We start from the raw sequence: 21,871 nt of genomic DNA, 5'->3' as shown, positions 1-21,871 counted from the left end.
GTCATGAAGGCTTTCTCAATCTCATTAAGTTTTGTTTGTTATTATTATTTTTTTTAATGTTTCTTATTTAGTCATTAACTTTTTCCTTTAAGTGCAAGGATTCATTCTTCCATCTATCCTTAGATTTCCCCTTAGTCCTGAGGATTTTCCTCTTGTCATTAAAACGTTTTACTGGTCGTTATGATTATCTAAAATGTTCTCTTTCTTTACTAAGGTTTTCTCCATAGTCATTAGATTTACTTTCTTATATTTTTGGATTTCCCCTCTCATTACTAGGATTTATTATGTTTATGTTATATACTATTATGTTTAAATTTTCTAACTTTTTAGCTCTTTGGATTTTCCTTCATTACCTATGATTTTCTCCTTAGTTTATGTAATTTTTCTTCGGTCAACAAATTTTTGCTCTTTGTCATTTGAATTTGCTACCTTACTTAACTGGATATGTTCCATTGGGTACTAGTATTTTTCCTCTGGTAATTGGTGTTTTTCTTCTGTCACAAGCATTTCTTTCTTAACTTTGAAGTCACTTATCTTAGTCATTAATTTGAATTTTGATTTTCCCCTTTAAATGATGTGGTCACCTGTACTTTTTAATTTTCCTAAAAATTTAAATACATTAAAAATGTAGACTTGAAATCCAACCTATAAGAGAACTTTAAAAATAAAATGAACTAGAGTAAACATAGCAAGAATGGGAAACAATTTTCTAGAAACAAAATCAGTTATGAAGGATTAGAGTTGCTGTAAGGAATCAAATGAAAACAGTTTATCTGAGTGGTATTTCTTGTCAAAAATTTGACAAGATTCCAAACGTTTTTTAGAATTCCATAATTAAACCAAAATCTTCCTGATTTAGAGTTAATGTACCATTTTTTTACCAAGTTCTGAGATGGTGCTTGCTACATGTTTTGATGTAGATTCTTATGTGTTATATCTCCTAACTACATCATTTATTCCAAGCATTGAGAATGCTGTTTTTTTTAACCTGCTTTTCAAAGAGCCTTCCAGCTAATTGCAGTTATTTTTTCAGCAATTCCCCAGCAACCTGGACGCAAGTATTCGGCATGTAGTCCTCGGCTTTCTAGAGCTTCCAGAACACAGAGGCACATGAAATGGCCTAGTGTTCTCAACTGTGACACTCAAGGTGCCTTCTCTGGTGAGTAGCCAAGTTGCTCATTGACTGGGTGTCAGTGATAATCATGTATCAAAGTGCCATATGTGATAACTTTGTTGTTTCAACTCCCAAATAATGCAGTACAAAAAACAAACTTGTTTTACGCTTAAATGTATTCAATCTGGTTTTTCAGATTACATTGAAACTTGAATTTTTTGCATTTAAAATGGACTAATAACCAGGGCTTAAGTTTTAACAACAGAAGTGCAGGAGTCTTACAGTCTTCAAAACATATTAAATGCTTAAAATAGCCTGAATTCCGTCCAAAATGTTAAAATTCCCCTGAAATGGAAAAGAAGTGCAGAAAACTGAGCTCAAGTGAGCTCGTATGCTACTTAAACCCTACAAATAAGACATTTAAAGAAACCAGGAGGAGAAAATATTAGAATATTAAAGTGTTGAGCAGTTATATTATGCTAATCATACAATATATATTTTGCTTCCTAAAATTAAAATGAAATTTTCCTTTTTGCATTTTTTTTCTTCTCTATTATTCTTTTTTCTTCTCATGTGGTTTCTTAAATTAGGATACTTATTTTTTTACACCGTGTTTAGTTCTAAAAGCACAGAAAATGTGAAGAATGATTGTGCTATTTGTTTGTGTTTTATTATTTTTTGACTCCATTCTTATTTTATTACACTTGCAAAAAAACATCCAACCTTTATTACTATGTTTTCTTGTGGAATTTTTAACCACTATTCAACCTTATGTTGAAAATAGGGAAAACTACAAAACACTAACTCTAATTTTGAGCAAATATGTACAGTATAACTTTGATTTAACTATACTAGATTTAACGATTTCCTCAATTTAATGATACATTTCACTGGTGTGGATTGGCTACATTAATGTCCATGCTTCTCCATTTAACGATATCCTTGATTTAACAGCAACTTTTTCCAGTCTGTTGACAATTGTCAAATTGGAGTTATACTGTATTGTGTATGAAAAGATCAAATTTGATTAATGGCTATAGAAAAAGATGAAAAACGTTAAAAGTAATTAATTGTAGCAAAATTTAAAATAAGCTGTAAAAATATAAATTAGAATATTGCAATAGATCTTTTTTCTCTGATAATAGAAAATATTTTATGCAAATAGTAGTACTTCTTTATTTATTAAAATACAAAGCAGAATAATATCTTTTGAGAAACTTTAAATGAAACACATTTTAAAATTAATAGTCTGTACCAAAAGTTCTTGCAAATCAAGCAGTGGCCACAGGAGGTTCCATAGTGCAGACTACAGAATTGAAATTTTAGGAGATGTTGTTTTTATGGGTATTTGGAAGGGGAAGGGAAGGGGACTCTCATTCTCTGTTCTGGCACCCCTGTTATCGAATAATTTCTTCTTTAATGTTGGGTTACCTCTCAAAACAGTTACTCACTTGTTTTGCTGTCACATATTAATATACTTGCATTTTGTATGAATGAATTTTTCACTGAATCATTACTTTTGACAAATGATGATAGTGAATAATAATCTAAAAAAATAATGAGAATAAAAAAGAGAGGAGTTATATGTGACCTTGAGCCGCTGGTGAGCTTTTTATCAACAAAGTGTTCAAGGCCCTTATCAACATGATAGCAGTGTTTAACTTGTTATTGCAACATTAGCTCCCATTGTAGGTCATTAAACTATTTTGCTTGACTGCCAATTTATTAAAATGAATAATTTATAATAATGAGTAAAGCGGTTGGAACTTTGTATTGACATATAAGTAAAAAAAAAGGCAACCTAAATAAAAGTAAAAATAGAAGCATTTAAAAAGAGTTAAAACTCAGCAAGAGGAAAGAATTGAAATACTCAACTTTTAAAATCTTTGCTGAAACAGTAAAAACGCAACTGAAAACTCTTTCAAATGCTTTTATTTGTACTTTTATTCATGGTGTCATATTTTACTCATCATATTGTCATATTTATAATAATGTTTAACTGAAATGTGTAGAACAGATCCTTCAGTGGTGAAGAAATTGGAAGTATGAATGCTAATATACATTTAATATACATACATAATATACAATATGTAATATACATATTGATATTCAATTGTTACTTAACAAAAAAATTATTTTTTTATTTCTGAGATTTTATTTATATGTAAGTATTAAGACTTCATATGTAAAATTTTGTAAGAAAAAACTAATTTATAAAAGTTATATGGAAAAGCATTGATCAACTTTTCTTTGAAACAAGTATCACAAAATATTTCCCTCCAAACTGGAAGAATTGCTTCAAATTGTTTTACTTTGAGGTACTTGAGGGGTTTTACTGCTAATTTGATAGATGGTTTTGTCTATCAATTATAATATTGGAAAAATTATTCAAGTGAGAGAGGCTCAAAGTCAGAACCTGGCTATGACTTTTGAGGACACTGGACATGAACTTTATTTGCCTTCACCTCCCTATACTGTGTAGTGAAGTAATAAAATATTTTTATTCTTGCATATTACTGCAGCCCTAAATTACAACAAGCTGTAAATATAAAAAAGCATCTGTGCATTTGAATGTAATAATATTGTAAACTAATTTTAGGGTTTAGACTGGAGTGACTTTTGGAATTTGGAAGAGATTAAAATTTTAAAGAGAATTTTTTTTTCCCTAAATTTAATATTTACATCTTTCTATACTGCAATATAAAATGACCCTAATTTTTCAAAATTGTAACCGGATTTGTAGCTGTAGTTGGCACCCTGTTCTCATGCCTTAATTCGGCTGTGCCCGATGTCCTAGCAAGAAACAAGGGTGTGGGGTCATATGAAATTTTTCAAAATCAAAGGCCGAAAAGCACAGTTTCGGGCCCTTGCATGTGTGTTCACACATAATTTTGTTGCTTCAAGGGGCAGGATATGACCTTCCTATCCCCCCCTCTTGACTATGCCACTAGCCCTGCCTAAAGTTACTCTAACCGTTAATATTTGACAGATGACGAGTTGCAGTCCAATTCAAGAACCTCGAGGGACCACGACTTGTACACCCGGCTTGGTCTGTTACTGGGCGATCGCATGAGCCTGTCTGGGCAGAAGATGGATAGGCGAAACCACAGCAATCACGAATCCTACGCCAGCATTTCATCCTTAGCAAGCAGCGAAGCTAACACCACAAACACGAGTCCGTTATCTACACTGACAGGTACAAATTGTTTTGTTATTTAGTGTTACTATGCACCAGGGTTCGCCAATATATATCAGTCGATATATATCTGATATTTATTTTGAAAATATCATGATATTTTGGATATTTATTTTGTCAATTACGATATTTTCAATATCCAGGGTATGTATTTTAAGTAATGAGAATAAGTCCATAAAAAATAATTTATTAGAGATATTGCTACATAACTTTAGTAGTCTTCAAAATGTGCTCCTTGAGTATCAACACACTTCTGCAGGCTATGTTTCCACGGTTTGTGCGCTCACTGGAAGTCACCAACCAAAACATCCTTCTGAGCATGTGTGCAAGCCCTTTTGACATCATCCAGGGTGCCGTGGTGCCGCCCTTTGAGGCTTTGAGGGCGGTTTTCACTTTGGCGAAGAGCAAAAAGTCTGCTGGGGCAAGGTCAGGGCTGTAGGGAGGCTGTGGAACTGTTACGATGTCATTTTTCGTCAAGTTCTCGGCAAACACGAAGCAAGAGTTTGGCGCAAATCTTCCTCATCCCAAGATCCTCAATGATGATTTTGTGCACAACCATTTTATCCATTCCTAGCTGTTCTGCAATCATTCAAACACTTAAATATTGGTCCTTGTTCAGCAAATGTCGCACACGTTGCTCGTTTTCCGCGGTTGATAAGCGACCTGCACGGGGCTCCTCCTCCACGCTCTCCCAAACTCTAAAAACTTGAGTTTGAGATAAGTTTTCCCTTCCATACACTTGCTGAATCATTTCCAGTGTTGATGCAGCCAATTTTCCAAGGTGAATGCAAGATTTGATTGCGGTAATGCTATTTAATGCTTTGTTACATTTTGAACTTGCACACACTTTTTTGAAGACGTTTACGCCCCTTACGCCTGATCCTGCCTCAACCAAAGCCAGCAGGCAACTGCCCAGCAGAGCGTTATCAAGGTCGAAGGCCCCTCTACCGACTCTAACCGATCGGAGCGCCCTCTGATGTATAGCCGTGTCAGGATAAAAATATTCTCATTACTTAAAATACACACCCTGTAAAACTAAAAATTACTCATAGTATTTTTTAAAATTTATTATTAAAAATAACCATGGTTATGTACTATATTTTTATGATGTATTAATGCATCATTAATATAACAAAGTAAAATATATTATTCATTTTTATTTTATGTTCATAAAATTCTTAGCAGTGTAACAACTTGAATTCATAATAAAAGTGCCTATAATTAAATATTAAACATTTGTCGGAAAAAAAGAAAATGTCTTATGACTGTGCACCACTAATGCATATTTTTTATTTCTGAACTATATAACTGTGTACAAGTAGCTGACAGAAGAAAAACGAGTAAAACAAGTTATGCTAAATTAACGACATTAAAATTGATAAAAATGTAAAATGAAATGTTATATATATGTAATTAAAGAAACCTTAATTTTAAGTTTACATATTGTAATAATGATATAAGAAAATAAAGACTGATTTGAGGTTACATTTACTATTTTGGAGACTTAAGTTTTTGTTGATTGAAATATTGGATATATATCAAAATATCCGATACATATCAAAATATCGGATATTTTCGAAAATATCATAATATTTTCGAACTCTGCTATGCACACTTCATAGTACTAGGGCTCAAAAAGGGGGGTTGAAATGGACTTTTTGAAATTAATTGTTCTTAGATTTTAGTATTGAAATTTTTGTTTTAAAAATAGTGAAACATGTCTAATGCTCAATTCATTTGCACAAACGAGACATTCTTACGCACATATATATTCGCACTTTGTCCCGGAATTTTACATTTTGGCTCTTTGTATGAAGCACTTTTTTTTTAAAGTTGATGAATGGTTCCTTACATTGAAATACATATAGCATAATTGAAAGCCAAAGTTAATTTGCAAAAAATCTTCCAGAAATATTTTGTACTACTCATAGTTTTAGATTTCTTATCTGAATTTCTTTTGTTGTAGATTCCTCCGATGCTGATCCTCTGTCGAGGGTCGGAAGCTTACGAGCTCCAAGTAGAGAGCAAAGCTCCGACAGTGTCGTCTCTTTGATGAGTACCAGCACTGGACATAGTTCGTGTAATAGTCCCATTGGTACACAGTTTCAGAGGCACATCCCTGCTAGTAAGTCATAAAAATTTATTAAATTATATTTCGAACAAATAAGTACATTTGTTAGTATAATATTAAACTCTATCACTTTTGTAAGAACACCCTCTCAGTTTTTGGTATTGCCCAAAGGGTGGCATGGTAAATATACTGTTTTCTTTTGTTTAAGACAAGTGGTCTTACAGTTTCTTTGCTAGAAATTTCACTTATTTCTAATGACGTAGTTAAGTTTGCATTTATTGCATTATTCAATAGTATTGGTACATAATTATAAAATCATATTGCTGTACCATATTTTATGCTTTTGTTGTAATTAGAACCTTTATTTCATAGTTTCTTAATAGATTGTATCCAATGTAAACTATTAGAAGTGAAAACATTAATTGTATTTTCACAGAAAGAGAAGAAAAAAAAAGATATTCAAAACTTAAAATTGAAAAATATCTTACAAATCTCTTTTATATAATTATTAAATAATGGTTCCCTGGGGAATTTGGTTCTATACAGAGCTGGCTCCCGTTTTGTATTTTGACAGTCCTGTAGTTAAATTAAAAAAAAAAAGCTCATTAAATCAAGCATTTTGGAAAGCCTCACTTTAATATTTTGTTATGGCAGCATTATGAGTCTCAGAAGTTCTTATTTTTTAACTAGTCTTAAATCTCAAAAAATGCAATATGAAAACCTGACAGCTGTTTTTTAAGTTCAGTTTCGTTTCAACCATTCTATTTTTGTTCTTTTCTGCTTTTTAAATTTTGAAAGAGGGAACAAACAATTATCACAGCACTTCAGTGGCGCAGCGAGGGGTGGAGGGTGAAAACACCTCCCAGAGCCAATGGTTTTAACATAAATGCAAATTCTAATAAAATGCATATGAAAGGGCTGTTTTGATCAAAAAACCTCCTTCAAAAGGTATATTTTTCATCACCCCCCCTCAGAAGGTATTTTTTTATTAAAAAAAAAAAAGAAAACACTCTCCAGAAGGTATTTCAGGCTGCTCTTGTGCTGCACCTCAAATACATTAAAGTAAAATGTAAAGTAAAAAAAACAAAACAAAAAAAAAGACATGCATTTATTGTGTCCATTAAATCCATGTTAATTGATTTTTAATATAATGATCAACTCTTCAATTGTATATATTCAATCCAATTTTCAGCTGAAAATATAATTTGCACAAAGTTATTCGGGGGGGGGGGGGGATCTTTGACTATTATTAGATGATTTATTACTAAGTAAGTTCAATATTAATCTTTTTTTTTTTAGGGACCAGTGATAGTTTTGTGCAGTTTGCTAAAAGAAATTTAAGAAGACAGATGCATTATAAAAGTGATGAATCTGCCTTAAATCTCCCAACTTTTGGAAGTAAGTTTAATTTTATGTTCAATTGGGACAATGATTATGAACAAATATTTTCTTTAGATGTACATATATATTTCACCAGTGTTATCTATCTGACCTGTATACTTAGTTATTCATCCACTATTACTTATTTTTGTTCTCTTCTTCTAAGCTCTTATATTTTTAAGTTAATGTGTATTTTAAATCGTTGAATGGGAATTAGTATTTCTTTAATCTATAAGATTGCATGATAGGCTTGCTTTTTAATGATTTTGTACTGTGTCATTCATATAATTAATATTTTATTTATTTTCTGAATTATTCCCGCATGTGTTTCTCATTGTTTAATCTTTTTGTTTCAAGACAAAATCATTTTTAAATAATCTTTCTCAATCATCTTGAAATAATTCGAATTACTTGATCTTTCATGTTAAGCCCAATTAAGGTAGTGAGAAGAAAAGGGATGTAAATGGCCATTTTCAAGTTTTGAGTAAAACGTGTTTAAAGGTAAGGTCCTAGGTAGCTTTTCATTGAAAAGTTTTTCTAAATCATGCTGTATAGCAGCAACTATCAGGGCTACTAGTACCATCTCTTGCCCCAAGCAGAGGAGAGGTTCACCTACCATGTGAATTGGCTATCTCCAAATTTTTAATTTGACCACTTACATCCATTTGCTTCTTTTGTGTACGGGGTGTATTGCGTGTAGCACTATCCATTAGCAGCAGATGAATGATCAAGGCTTGCAAGTATATTACGATACATTTATTAACACGTACACACACACGCGGCCGAAGCCGATCAAACTTTTTGGGGACTGGCTAACTACAGTGAACAAGTTACGGTTACAGTTACACATACAAATACGGTTACGATTACAAACATAAATACATAACATTCCTCCCCCCTAAGTTTTATAGTCTTTAAACCATTCTGGTGGACGCCTGTTCCTAACAGGCCTCTGAGACTGTGGCCCAGGACCGGGGCCGCTTGCAGTCACTGCGCCAGGATCATCATTAGTCGAAGACTGCACTGGGTCGTTGTCGACATCATCTACTAAAGGCAAATCATCAGACATTGTAGGAGAGTCCTGAGAAGAACCTGAAGATTGAGCTCGCACTGGTGATCTCGGTAGAATATCCGAGTAGATTTCATCGGAATTATCAGAAATATCGGACTGAGAAGTCGGAACAATCGGGCTCCTTAGTTGATCAACGTGTCTTCGCCAGACCATGCCCTCATCCGTTTGTACTAGGTATGTAGTCATACCAAGAACTTCTGTAATTGTAGCGGGAACCCACTTCCGATGAGGAGGGAATCCAAGTGCATAAACAGCTTCTAAGGGAGCGAACATTTTTACCCTTGTGCGATTATTTAAGTTGTCCCGTTCTTGTTTAGTGTTAATGGTTTCTGATAAGTCAGGATGCAATTTGTCAAGACAAGTTTTTAATCTTCGATTCATCAGCAGCTCTACAGGAGACACGCCTGTAGTAGAATTTGGTGTCGCGTGTTGAGAAAGTAAGAATGCTGCAAGTCTGTATTCCCAATTTCCTGTAATAATTCTCTTTAAGGCATTCTTAGTCGTCTGCACCATGCGTTCCGCCTGTCCATTTGAAGATGGATGATGCGGTGCAGTAGGAACAAATTTAATACCGTTCCTAACCAAAAAATCTTGAAATGCTTCAGAAGTGAAGGATGGACCATTATCCGAGACTAGTATATTGGGTATACCATGAGTAGCAAATAATTTTCTTAATGCATTTATCGTTGCGGCAGACTCGGTGGAAGGAACCCGCACTACTTCCAACCACTTAGAAAACGAGTCAACAACAATAAGGAATAACGAATTTTGAAATGGACCCGCATGGTCGATGTGGATTCGAGCCCATGGAGTCTTTGTGTTTTCCCACGGAATAACCGTTTTTGGAGGTACATTTCTTGTCTGTTGACACGTTTCACATGAGTTGACCACCTTTTCTACATCTTTGTCGATGCCAGGCCACCAGATATAGCTTCTAGCAAGAGCTTTAGTTTTAACAATACCCTGATGAGTATTATGTAATATTCCCAACAGGTCAGCTTGAGCTTTTTTTGGAATAATTACCCTTGCTCCCCATAGCAAGCAACCTTTGTGTACCGACAGTTCTAACTTTCTTGTGTAAAACGGTTCAAATACCTTATAGGGATTTCGTTCGGGCCATCCCCTCCATGTCCAGTTGAGAACTCGAGATAATATGGGATCTAGGGCCGTAAGACGAGCTAAATCAGCACATTTTAAAAGCGGCTTCTTCAAAGCTTCCAACAACAAAATTTCCATTGGAGAATTTTCTTCGTTGGACGACATTGGCTGTGGAAGGCGACCTAGACCGTCAGCGTTGGTTATTTCATTTCCTGGTTTATAGACTAATTTGTAATCATATGAACTTAACATGATCGACCATCTCTGCATTCTTGGTGAGAGCATTGAAGGTATAGGTTTGTTCGGAGCTAAAAGTCCTAACAACGGTTTGTGATCGCTGCGAATTTCAAATTTCTGTCCAAATAAGAAGTTATGGAACTTCTTTACACCTTGAATAATAGCCAATGCTTCTTTGTCGATTTGTGCATATTGACGTTCTGTTTTATTCATCGTTCGTGAATAATATGCTATTGGAGCTTCGGTGCCATCTTCTAGTTGATGACTTAACACAGCTCCGATTCCAAATTGAGATGCGTCACAAGTTAAAATGATGGGCTTCTTTTCGTCAAAATGAGTAAGTAGAGTTTCCGCCGACAGGAGTCGCTTTATCTTTTCAAATGCAGACTGATGAGTGTTTGTCCACGTCCAGTGAGCATCCTTGTCTAAGAGACGATGAAGTGGTTCGGCTATGTCAGCCTTGTTTTTCAAAAACACATGATAAAAGTTTAAAAGTCCTAAAAATGCTTGAAGCTCTTCCTTGGACTTGGGAGTTGGAGCATTGCGAATAGCATCAACCTTGTCTTTGGTTGGCTTAATTCCATCTTTATCAATGTGAAATCCTAAATATTGAATACTTGAAGCTCCGATGATGCACTTTTCTTTGTTGAGTCTTAAGCCAGATTCTGAAAACTTCTTTAAAACTTGCCTGAATCTTTCTGTAAGTTCTTCCATAGTTGATCCTTTTATTAAAACATCATCAAAATACGGCAGCACTCCTGGAATACTCGATAACAGCCTTTCAATGAACTGTTGAAAAATTCCGGGAGCAGAAGATATTCCAAATTGCAAGCGTTTACATTTAAATGCACCCTTGTGAGTTACAATTGTCTGGGCCATAGCACTGTCTTCGTCAACGGTGAGTTGTAGGTAAGCTTGCGAAAGATCTAGTTTGATGAAATAATGACTACCTGCAAGTTCAGCTAACACTTGACTCACAGCAGGAACTGGATATGGGTATTGACCCAAAGCTCTGTTTAACGTGCATTTATAATCACCGCAAAGTCTAATTTCTCCATTGGATTTTAGAATCGGGACCACAGGAGTTGTCCATTCTGCATAATCCACCGGCTCAATTGCCCCTTGTTCTTGCAATCGTTGCAATTCCTTCTCAATTTTTTGTTTTAGTGCATATGGCACCGTTCTAGCTTTTAATTGGATTGGACGAAAGGTTGGATCTAATTTGAGTGTTATAGGTTGACCTTTGTAAGTCCCTAACTCATCTTTGAAAACGTCTGAAAATTCTTCCACCACACTGTCCAGAGTTAAGTTACTGATCCTATGAACTCCAGTTAAACATATTCCCAATGGCTCAAACCAATTTGTGCCTAGCAAGCTTTCTCTAGGCTCCTTAGCAATTAAAATTGGAAGTTTTCCTTTGAAAGATGAATATTGCACGTCAACATCACATTGTCCTAAAATTTTGACAGCATTCTTATTGTAATCTCTAATTATGTAAGGACAATTTTCTAATCTCGGAGGATTAGTAGGGAACAGTTCTTTAAATGTAAAATTATCAATAATTGTAACTTTAGCACCAGAGTCTACTTCCATAATAACTGGCGATTCATTTATATGAACAGTAGCTTTCAATTTTGAACAGTTAACATTGTTTACACATAAGTATTTAAACTGCAGATACTCAACATCAGGAACAGTGTCGATTAAATTTGCAGAATTAGTGTTAAAATTTTTCTTAAACACTTGCTTATTATTTGGAAAATTATTAGATTTACTTCTACATACCCTTGCAATATGTCCTTTCCTCTTACAGACATGGCATTCAGCATCTTTAAATTTACACTGTATTCTAGGGTGATTACCCCCACAGCCAGAACATTTCTTCGATTTTGAACGATCTTTGTTTACATTCTGTTTATACAAATACGGTTACGATTACAAACATAAATACATAACAGCTTCTCACTGCTTCAATTCAAAACGATATTGTGAAATTCCATTCAAAACTGTTAAATTGAAGATGACTCATTCAGAACTCTTTTTTTTTTTTTTTTTTGCTACATGAAATAATATCACTTAAGTTTAGTTGCAACAAACATTATTAAAGTAATATTTACGCTTTCATTTTAGAAAGGAGCAATACCTCTAAGTTATTAAATAAGACATTGAAGCCTTTATATTTCGAAGTGCCTCAAGCAGAGTCGGATCCTCTATTTCTTGGAAGACATTGGCTGTTCAAGGAAATCGAACAGGTAAAGGTTTGCATGAAAATCATGATTCAGTTTCTTAGTATGCTTGAGAATCAGGTCTTAACTTCAGTGGGAACTCACAGAAGCTCAGCTCCTGTTCTTTTCAATTTTATGTGAAATTTCTCATAAGTGGTGAAACTCAGGATGTTTTTACTTTGAAATAAGCTTTGAAGACTATAGGGCTTCCATACAGCTTTCGTTTGAAATTTGACCTTGACCAGAATACAGTACTTTGTTTTTGGATGGTTTTTATCTTGAAGGGGAAATTTTTTTTAAATAACAGTAAAGAGATATTTTATTCATTTTTTATCATAGATGTATTGGGTTGTTCGGAAAGTAATTTCGTTTTATTTTCAACTGGATTTCATTGTATTTTTTCACACCAAACTTATCACTTATGCCATATTATCATTATGTATTTTGCAAGCTCATATAGCCATATCATAGAATGACCTCCCCTCCTCCCAAATGAGCTTATAGTTTTGGACACAAAAAATTTCAGAAACTGCTTAGGTGTCAATAAAAAACACAGAATCAACAAAGAATAAGGCATAAACATTACAATTTAATTTCACAAGCAATGAAAAGCAGGAGTATTTCAAATATTTTCTGCCAAAAATAATGAATTGAAAGACTACTGAAATCGTTTACATTTTATTCATTAAGTGTTTGAACACAATTTAGACAGATACTATTGTTGACGCTGACCCCAATGATCCTCCTTGTGTATCCAGCACTGACAGTACACCAGTACCAAAACTAGTTCGCACAATTTTGCTTCGGCAATTTTGATGTTGAAAAGACATCTCGTTCTGGAAGGCTTGTTGTTGAAGCTAATAAAGACACAATAAAGAAAATGATTGTTGCAAAATGGTGAATAACAAAACCAGTGAGCCTAAAAAGATTAAATTTTTCCAATTGAATTATTAATGACCATTTGAAAGGCCTTGGTTTAAAACACTTTCGCCAAAAAAACAAAAAACAAAAAACTTTTCGAAAAACCCGATAATATAACTAGATGCACAGTTGTGTAGTGGAAAGCATTGACTGCAGTAATCTTGAATTAAACGGGCAAAAGCATAGCTACGTGGAAGCAACGCTGTTTGTATCCTATCGGCAGCAATAGACCGTATATTAATATAGTTACCTTGTAATAATTTGTTTATTTTTTGTTTATTAATAAGTGGACTTACTCATTTAGACTACGATTCCAGGGTTAGAATGCTAAAAATGTACAACTTTTTCTATTTCTTAAGTATAAATAAACTAATATATAGCAAAAAAAGCTTCTAAAGTGATATCTTGAACCTAGAAGGGCCTAAATAACCTGTATTATTTGAAAAGTTTTGAAAGCTCAAAATCTACAAATCTAAGCTTGCTAAAATTCAAGCCTTGAAATTAATTTGTTAACTTTATAAACAATTCGACTTCAAAATTACTGTTATTCATTTTTATTTTTGACAACAATTAAAATACTCCTCCCACCAACCAACCACAGAGCAAGTGTAATAAAAGCTAATAATAAGCGCTTTTGTTGCTACTTTCTTGGGCATTATGCAATTTAAAAGATTTAATACTGGAAGGAAATTTCTTAGTCATTAGAGACTGATTAAAAAATCCAGAACCATGCCAGGCCTACAGCTTTCAGTTTGTTGATTCTTTGCATTTACATCTATTGTTTAATCATTAAATGTATTTTTTACACATTTATTGTTTTTATTTCAGGAACTGACTTCTGATGCGAAGGGGAAGAGACTTCTTGTCATTTCAGGGTGCCCCGGAAGCGGCAAGACAGCAATTGTGTCTCAGTTGGTTGAATACAGTTCCTTTAGAGTTAAAAAAGAAGATGCTATTTATCATGGTATTTTATTTGCTTTATTAAATAAATAATTAAATAAATAAAATGAAATAAATAATGATTCAAAGAGAGCTATGGTCCGATTTCAGTTAGAAAGAACACTTAAGAAAAAACACTTGTCGTGAGGTTGAGCTCAACTTTTTCTTCCATGCTAAATGATGAAATTTAATGACTTTTTACTGTGTAGCTTCTTTCATTCTTTTTGCATCGACCTTGTAATTCCAAAAACATGTGAATTCATGTCCTATTATGTTGAATTCATTATGTTGTGTTCATGATGTTGGGTGGTTAGTTATAATTTCTCTATTTCAGTGGTTGCAAATTCGTATAATAAACAACAAAAAACCCCTAACTTCAGAAACTGGTCCTAACTTTCTAGTTATTAAAAGAAAGAATAAAAATTAGTGGTTGAAACACCTTTACAAGAACTGCTAAAAATAAAGATAAGTGTTTACCATTAATTTTAAAACATATACATATTAGTTTTATAAATAAGCCTTGCATTAAGTAATAATCAAAAATAAATAAATGAGTGCACTTTATTTAAATTTAAAAAAAGAAAAAGAAAAAAGGCTGTACTACTTATTAAATCTAGCAAAGCTTGGAATGTGGGCTTAAATCTAAGAAAGCATTTAAGTAACTGAAATTTTAAGGAGTTGAACAATTCTGTATGTAATTTTCTTTTTGCTAAAAGTTTTTTTTTCATTTAAGAAAAATATTTCATTAAAAAAAAAATTCTTATAAGCTAGCAGCTTTTTTTTGAGCAATCACGATTGCTTATTGTTCTCATTTGACAGTCCTTGGCGTTGTGGTTCCTTTTTCAGCTTGGACCAGGGGCCTCTGCAGCCCCACCGTCCTCCAGTCCTGAGCACTGTCCCCCTTTAGCCGCTTCTCCTGGTCGGTGGCGTCCATGTCCTACACACACACACACACACACACGCTCACCAACATACATGCTCACACACACACACATCATTACACACATACACATCATTACACACACACATCATTACACACATACACATCATTACACACATACACACTCCCACACACACACTTACACACACATGCCTAAGTGCATATACACAGGTCTACACACACACACACAAGCCTATAACATGCACGCACATGCGCCTGCACACACAACTATATGCACGTAACTGCTCAGGAGGAGAGGCAGACTTGGGGGGGACTGGATCCGTTTCTAGAAACAATAACTCCAATGAGTAGAGTCCTATCCTGATTGCGAAAAACATAATTTGAATTCAAAATTTCAGAATTAAAATTAATTTCATTTTTTTTTTTTGTGTGTGTCTGTGTGTTACCCCCAATCTTTTGCATTAATGTATATATCTTTAAATGTATTTTTTCAGATATTGAAATCAAAGTTATTTTTTTTTTTTAGGCTACATCTGTACTTCTATTTTATCTGATCATAAAATTTCCTTTTCAGATATTCAGTCACTAGACGGTAGTGACTATAACATGTCGAATTCCAGCAGTAGTGACTCCGGGCTGTACCAGTCCATATCCACCCTACATCACAGCGGTGCTCGCTCTCTGGGCAGCCGCTTAGTGGCATACCACCTTTGTCAGGCCGATAATAACATCACTTGCCTCGTTCCAGAGTTTGTTCACAGCATCGCCTCTCATCTGTGTCGTGCACCACAACTTGTTGCTTATAGAGACATGGTAGCTAGAGATCAGAGGTATTACTGAAAGTTAATTAATTTTTTTTCCAGTATTTAGTTTCAACTTAGCTTTACTGATTTTTTTTTATTATTCTAATATCTTCAATGTCAAAAATTCTTAATGTATTGGAAAGGGTTCAAAAGCGGGCTACAAGGCTAATAAATGGACTTTCTCATTTAGACTACGATTCCAGGCTTAGAATGCTAAAAATTTACAGTCTTGAGCAAAGAAGAGACCGAAGGGACATGATCCAGTTGTTTAAATTTATTAAAATGAAAGATGTTACGGGCTAAAGTTTAGCACTGAAAACAGGACAAGGGGTCATTGTTTTAAGCTATTTAAATCTCAGGCTAACATGGATATTAGGAAAAATTATATTTTAGTAGGGTAGTGGAACCTTGGAACAGCTTACCGGAAGAGGTGGTAATGAGCAAGGGAGTAGATAGTTTTAAGAGGGCCATTGGTCTTCACTGGGGATTGTAAATTGACTAGGACCAGCCTAGCTGGGCCCAGAGCCTATTGCTGATCGTCACTTTTGTATTTGTAATAAATATTTCCTGTTATCTGAAATTCATTTTTTCATTTGTGAAATAGCTTGTTGTATGTGGAACACATATCATTTTTATAACATTAAATTTTTGAAGCACGTCCCCCTCTAATTATCCTTTGATAAATATTAAGCTTTTTAAGTCTGATATCATAACATGGGCACCCATATGCAAAATTTTAAGGGGGGGGGGCTCAGGTATTTTCCTCATAGAAACTGATTTTAGTACAGATTAGAGTTATTAAAATTTGATTTCTTTAATAACTCGTTCATTAATGGTTGGAGAAGAAATGTTTTTACATTTTTGCAAAGAAAAAAGTACTAAAAGCAATAAAGTTCTAATTTCAAGGGGGGGGGGGCTTGAGCCACCACTTGCCCCCCTATATGGGCACCCTTGCATCATAATCAAAGTCAGAAAGTTCCCTTTCTAGTCTAGTAACCCACCTTTTGAACCCTTTGTCACAAAGAAATATCTTTGATATAAAGAGACCAAAACCAAACAGAACGCTCCAAATTGGGTCTGAGAGAACTTCTGTATGAAGGCAGAGGAACATTCTTCAAATTGTTTAAAAGAATTTTTATTGATAAACCCAAGCATACTATTGGCTTTGTTACTTGCTATGCTGCACTGTTGACTAAACTCTAGTCCAACCTTAAGTCCAGTTGAGATTTGTAATCCATGGACACCAGCTCAAATTAAGGACAGCCCTGTGTGTTTTTGGAATTATGATCATGTTATATTGGAAAGTTTTCTACCGTTGATTAAATATTTATTTTTAATTTTTTTTTTCAATTATAAATAGGTTACAAGATCTTCTGAGTATGTCATCTTGTATCGCTGATGCTCACAAAGCATTTGTTCATGGAATCCTGGAACCTTTGAATTCCTTGAGGAGCAGAAATAAAATTCCTAACACGACGTGTCTCATTGTGGTAGATGGTTTGAATGAAGCCGAATATCACAGACCCGACTACGGGGACACCATTGCTTCATTCCTGGTTCATCATTTTGAAGCTTTTCCATCATGGCTGAAGGTAAACTTTTCTAATTTTGAAAAGAGTTAGAAGTTATTAATGTGAATCATGTTTTCAATGAGAAGCTAATGATACAAGTAAACATAAAATCCAGGGGCACCCCCATAGGAAGTCACTGACCTCCCAAAAATTTCCTTATTTAGCAAATGTTGCCTGACGATTCGGCAAAATTTGGAGTTCCATTCAGCACAATTATCATCATTTGGCAAATTGAAAATTTCTGTCCTCTCATAAATTTAGGTTACCCCTGAGTAAAAGTTTTGAGATTTTTTAATTATGGCTTCTTACTGGCTTCCCACAGAACACACTGATATGAGCAACTGTCTCTTTTTATGATTTTAATAGTTGTTTTAGTCAATCATGGCAATTTGATTTATTTTCATAACTGGGCACAATAGCCTTTAGCCAGTGGTACTTTTAACCAAAATAAAATAGAAATACAAAAAATTGTAAAATTGCTATAACATATGAAACGGGTGCCCACCCTTCCTAAAAACAAGGGTGCACCTCCCCTCTAAATATTCCAGACCCTCTAAAACATGAGCCCCTCCCCCAAATTAGAAAAATACCTCTCAACCCCCCTCCCCTAAAAATTTCAATGGCACAGTCTGCGCCATAACCCCTGTTAGGTGGGCACCCCTGTATGAAACTAACTATAGAAACCCTTTTGACTGTGAAGAAAAATTTTACTGATAGAGAAAAAAAGTCAGTGTAAACAGAATAAAAAAGAAAAAAGAAAAAAAAAATGAATGTGAGAGGAGAGAATCCTAATTTTTAAAGAATAGATCCAGATGACTGAAAAAGCTTTTCTGAAAAGGAGGGAAAAAATAAAGTACCTCAAGTGATTTTTTTTATACAACTAAATGGATAGTTTAAAAAATGAAAGCCTCTGTAGGGGCACATGTTTGGGAAAACCCAATTTATGTGTGAAAAATTCTTGTAAATAGATTGCAATGTGAAGTTGATCCATGTGGAACACAAACTAAAAATGCAGCTGAAAAGATACGGTTGTCTTCATTTGATTTGTGATTGTTTCATAAATTTAAATTTAGGTTACCCCTGAGTAAAAGTTTTGAGATTTTTTAATTGGGAGGGAACATTATATGGGAGGAGAAACATTCAGTTAATATTGTTTTGCAATAATGCATTATTTATTATTTAATAATGATTTGTGTTTTCAGGTTCTTGTTACAGTTCGGACAAGCTTTGCAGACATGGTCAAGAAAGTTCCAGCTCATTGCATTTCATTAGATAAAGTCTCATCCAATGAGAATATTCATAAAGATTTATGTAGCTATATTTTGCATAGAATTAATTGTAGTCCAGCTATACGTGCCAATATTACTGTAAATAATAGTAAAGTGGAAGGCTCTTCAAATTCTAGGTAAGATCTTGGTTTTACTCATAAATCATTATTACTATTTTTGCAGAAAAATGTTCTTGCAAAATATGTTTCTTGCAAAAATTGGGCTCATCAGATGCCCATTATTTTCTTGGAACATTTCTGAGTTGAAGGGTTTGGGGTAAGAATGTGATATGCCACATGATATGAATTTTCAGTAGGCCAATTTCCAACTTATAAGAAATATTTGTAGAATTTTTCAAATGTATTATACACAGTAGCATAACTAGGGGTTGGCAGGAGTGGCTCTCGCCAGTGGCGCAGCAGCCTCGGGGCGGCATTTTGACTAATAGAAAAAATTTTTTTTAGAGTTTTTTTTTGATTATAGAATTTGAAAAATGCTTTGAAATTTTTTTTAAAAAAACTCGCAAGAAGAACTAGAGGGGGAAGGGTTATTTTCTTTTTTCTAAAAAAGAAAATAAGAAAAACAATACAATGCTGGCTCCTATTTGTCGAATCAGTTAATCAAAATGTTTCAAAAAAAAGAAAAAAATTATTTTTTTTGAGGTCACAATGACTTTTCATGTGGGCGACGCTGTAGGGAGGGGGGTGCAATTTCTTTAGTTCGCCAGGTGTTGAGAAACGGAATGCCGACTTCTCAACTCGGGACAAAAAGAACTGAAGTGAACTGAGGAACTTTGTGTGCCGGCTTGTAGTCCGCCATTGTAGTCATGCTGGATCGCTGCGGCGAAATTGTTACTTTTAAAGTTTATTAAATATCAACGGCTAATAATGGTTCTTTCTTCCTTCTCATGTTTTATGTTTTATTTGACAACCGTTAAGCATCTGATAGATGCGCGAGTAGCCCAAACCCTTATTAATTTTATGTAGAAGAATATTATATTCTCAAACAAAGCACTGTTCTTATACCAGGGGCGCTAGAACCCATAGTTATGCTACTGATTATACATTCTATATCGTGCAATACTAAAACCAGATATGTTTTTCTCCATATGATATTCATATGTCAATTTTAATTATTAGAAACAAAAATTTTGATCGAAAAGTCACTCCTTGTGGCTTGTCATATTGCTGCCTTGAGCTCTTCAATTTAAAAAACTTTATACTGTAATGTAGAAAATTTGCAGGCATTTGCATACCAAATCATAACAAAGAAAAGAGCTGCAATTACAATTTATACCAACCATGATTAATGACAATATTATTATTTACTTGTTTGTTTATTTATTTAATTTTAGGTTTGCAAGTCATCTCTCGAACCTCAGCAAAGGTTGCATGTTGTACATAAGGTTAACATTAGATCTCATAGAAAAAGGGCATTTGGTTGTGAAAAGCAGCAGTTATAGGGTTCTCCCAGTTTGTTTAAGTGAAGTGTACACTTTGAGTTATAATCTGAAGTTCACAACAATCAAATCATATGACAGAGTATGTATTTCACTTTATGACTTGAGTATTTTATCTTGCATGTTAATAACATATTAGATGGTAATTTGATTAGTCAATATCTATACTTATATATAAAAAGAGAGAGCGGATTTTGTAAGTTTATATCTTCTGGGTAATCTCCGGAACCACTTTACCAATTTGAAAAATTTCTTTAATATTTGAAATCTACATAATTACAGAGTGACACATAGATTATATATTATCCATAGATATATCTATAATATTTTTAAAAAAATATTCCTTTAAAATTCAGTTCTGTGCTTGCTTAGGTTCAGCCTTGAAATTAATTTGTTAATATTTTAAGTACTAACAAATAAGTTTCAAAAATATATTATTTTCTTTTGCCGTTACCATCATCACATCTGAAGGTCAAACATAAAACTTTACTCTGTACAACATTTCATACTGAAATATTGTGTTACTTATGGGCTATTACATGTTGCTCTCTCTTGATTAGGAGATGAGGTGAATTAATTTGTTTTAAAATCTCATAAAAACAAAACAAAAAATGTTGTGTACCATGATGTTTTAAAATTAACAGTACCTGTATACTATTTATTTAAGATAAATAATTTTTCAACCTGAACATAGTCCGGGGGTTAGGGGTAGCTAATGTATACATATCTATAGTAAATAACCAGTCGTGCCAGTGCTACATTTCAGACACGTCAAAATTGCATATAGAAATTTTATTTATCTATGGATAAAATATGTCATGTATGTTTTTTTCTAGAAAGTTCTTTTATCTATTAAATCAAGTATTTTCATTAGTTGCTTTCTTTTGCAATTAATTATAAAATAACAAGCTGCCAGCTACATAAATTTCCCTTAAAAACAGCAATAAGAATTGTGAAGGTTTCATTATTAAGGGGACTCACTATATGCGTACATTCATGTGTATGTTCATTTTTCTATCACATATAAATCAGTTTTTTGATGAATGATCTCTTTCATATTTTCACCAGTGACTTTTATTTTCTTCTAACCAGAGCCACCTAATTTTCTATTAAATGTTTTTATGAATATTCAAAATAACTAAATGTACCTCTTTCAGGTCACTCCCTTGTTACAAATTTGTCTTGCATCCCTTTATCCTCTGACTCTCCAAGAGTTATTTCACACTTTGAATGCCAAGTGTGTCTCAGAAGGAGTATCCTGGGATGATTTTATGTCAAGGATGGAAGTCTTGATGGCCTCTAATTTTGTTGTCACGAGACAAGATAGCACGGTCATGTTCGCCCACCCATCCATGAGGGAGTGGTTGTTACGGAGAGATGAAAACGAAAGTTCTAAGTTCCTATTGGATGCTAGGTATGTTCTACTGTGTTAAAATGCCTTTAAATAAAAGTGCTGTGATATTTTCGATATAATGCCAAAAAAAAAAAAAAAACAAGCTGATGTGTGCATCACATGACTTCCTTTTACTCCAGTTTAATGTAATTTCCCCATTATTGGAATTTTTAATGTGATTCAATAAATTACTCTCTAAATATCACCAACAATGAAAAAAGTG

The 21,871-nt window shown here is 33.8% G+C and overlaps 1 protein-coding gene across 1 annotated transcript in view; it reads left to right on the top strand.

Moving 5' to 3' along the window:
• Positions 1-21,871, top strand: part of LOC129229776 (protein TANC2-like) — a 50,943-nt gene that overhangs the window by 7,996 nt on the left and 21,076 nt on the right. The window contains exons 2-12 of the mRNA XM_054864149.1: positions 1,034-1,159; positions 4,104-4,310; positions 6,277-6,435; positions 7,681-7,779; positions 12,299-12,420; positions 14,143-14,278; positions 15,729-15,984; positions 17,318-17,549; positions 18,731-18,933; positions 20,151-20,337; positions 21,413-21,669. Coding sequence (XP_054720124.1) covers positions 1,034-1,159; positions 4,104-4,310; positions 6,277-6,435; positions 7,681-7,779; positions 12,299-12,420; positions 14,143-14,278; positions 15,729-15,984; positions 17,318-17,549; positions 18,731-18,933; positions 20,151-20,337; positions 21,413-21,669 — 1,984 coding nt within the window. The remainder of the gene's footprint in view (positions 1-1,033; positions 1,160-4,103; positions 4,311-6,276; positions 6,436-7,680; positions 7,780-12,298; positions 12,421-14,142; positions 14,279-15,728; positions 15,985-17,317; positions 17,550-18,730; positions 18,934-20,150; positions 20,338-21,412; positions 21,670-21,871) is intronic.

The sequence above is a fragment of the Uloborus diversus genome, chromosome 9 (assembly GCF_026930045.1).
Source record: "Uloborus diversus isolate 005 chromosome 9, Udiv.v.3.1, whole genome shotgun sequence".
Lineage (NCBI taxonomy): Eukaryota > Metazoa > Arthropoda > Arachnida > Araneae > Uloboridae > Uloborus > Uloborus diversus.
Note: the sequence above shows the minus strand (reverse complement) of the source record. Positions and strands in the feature narration are given on the sequence as shown.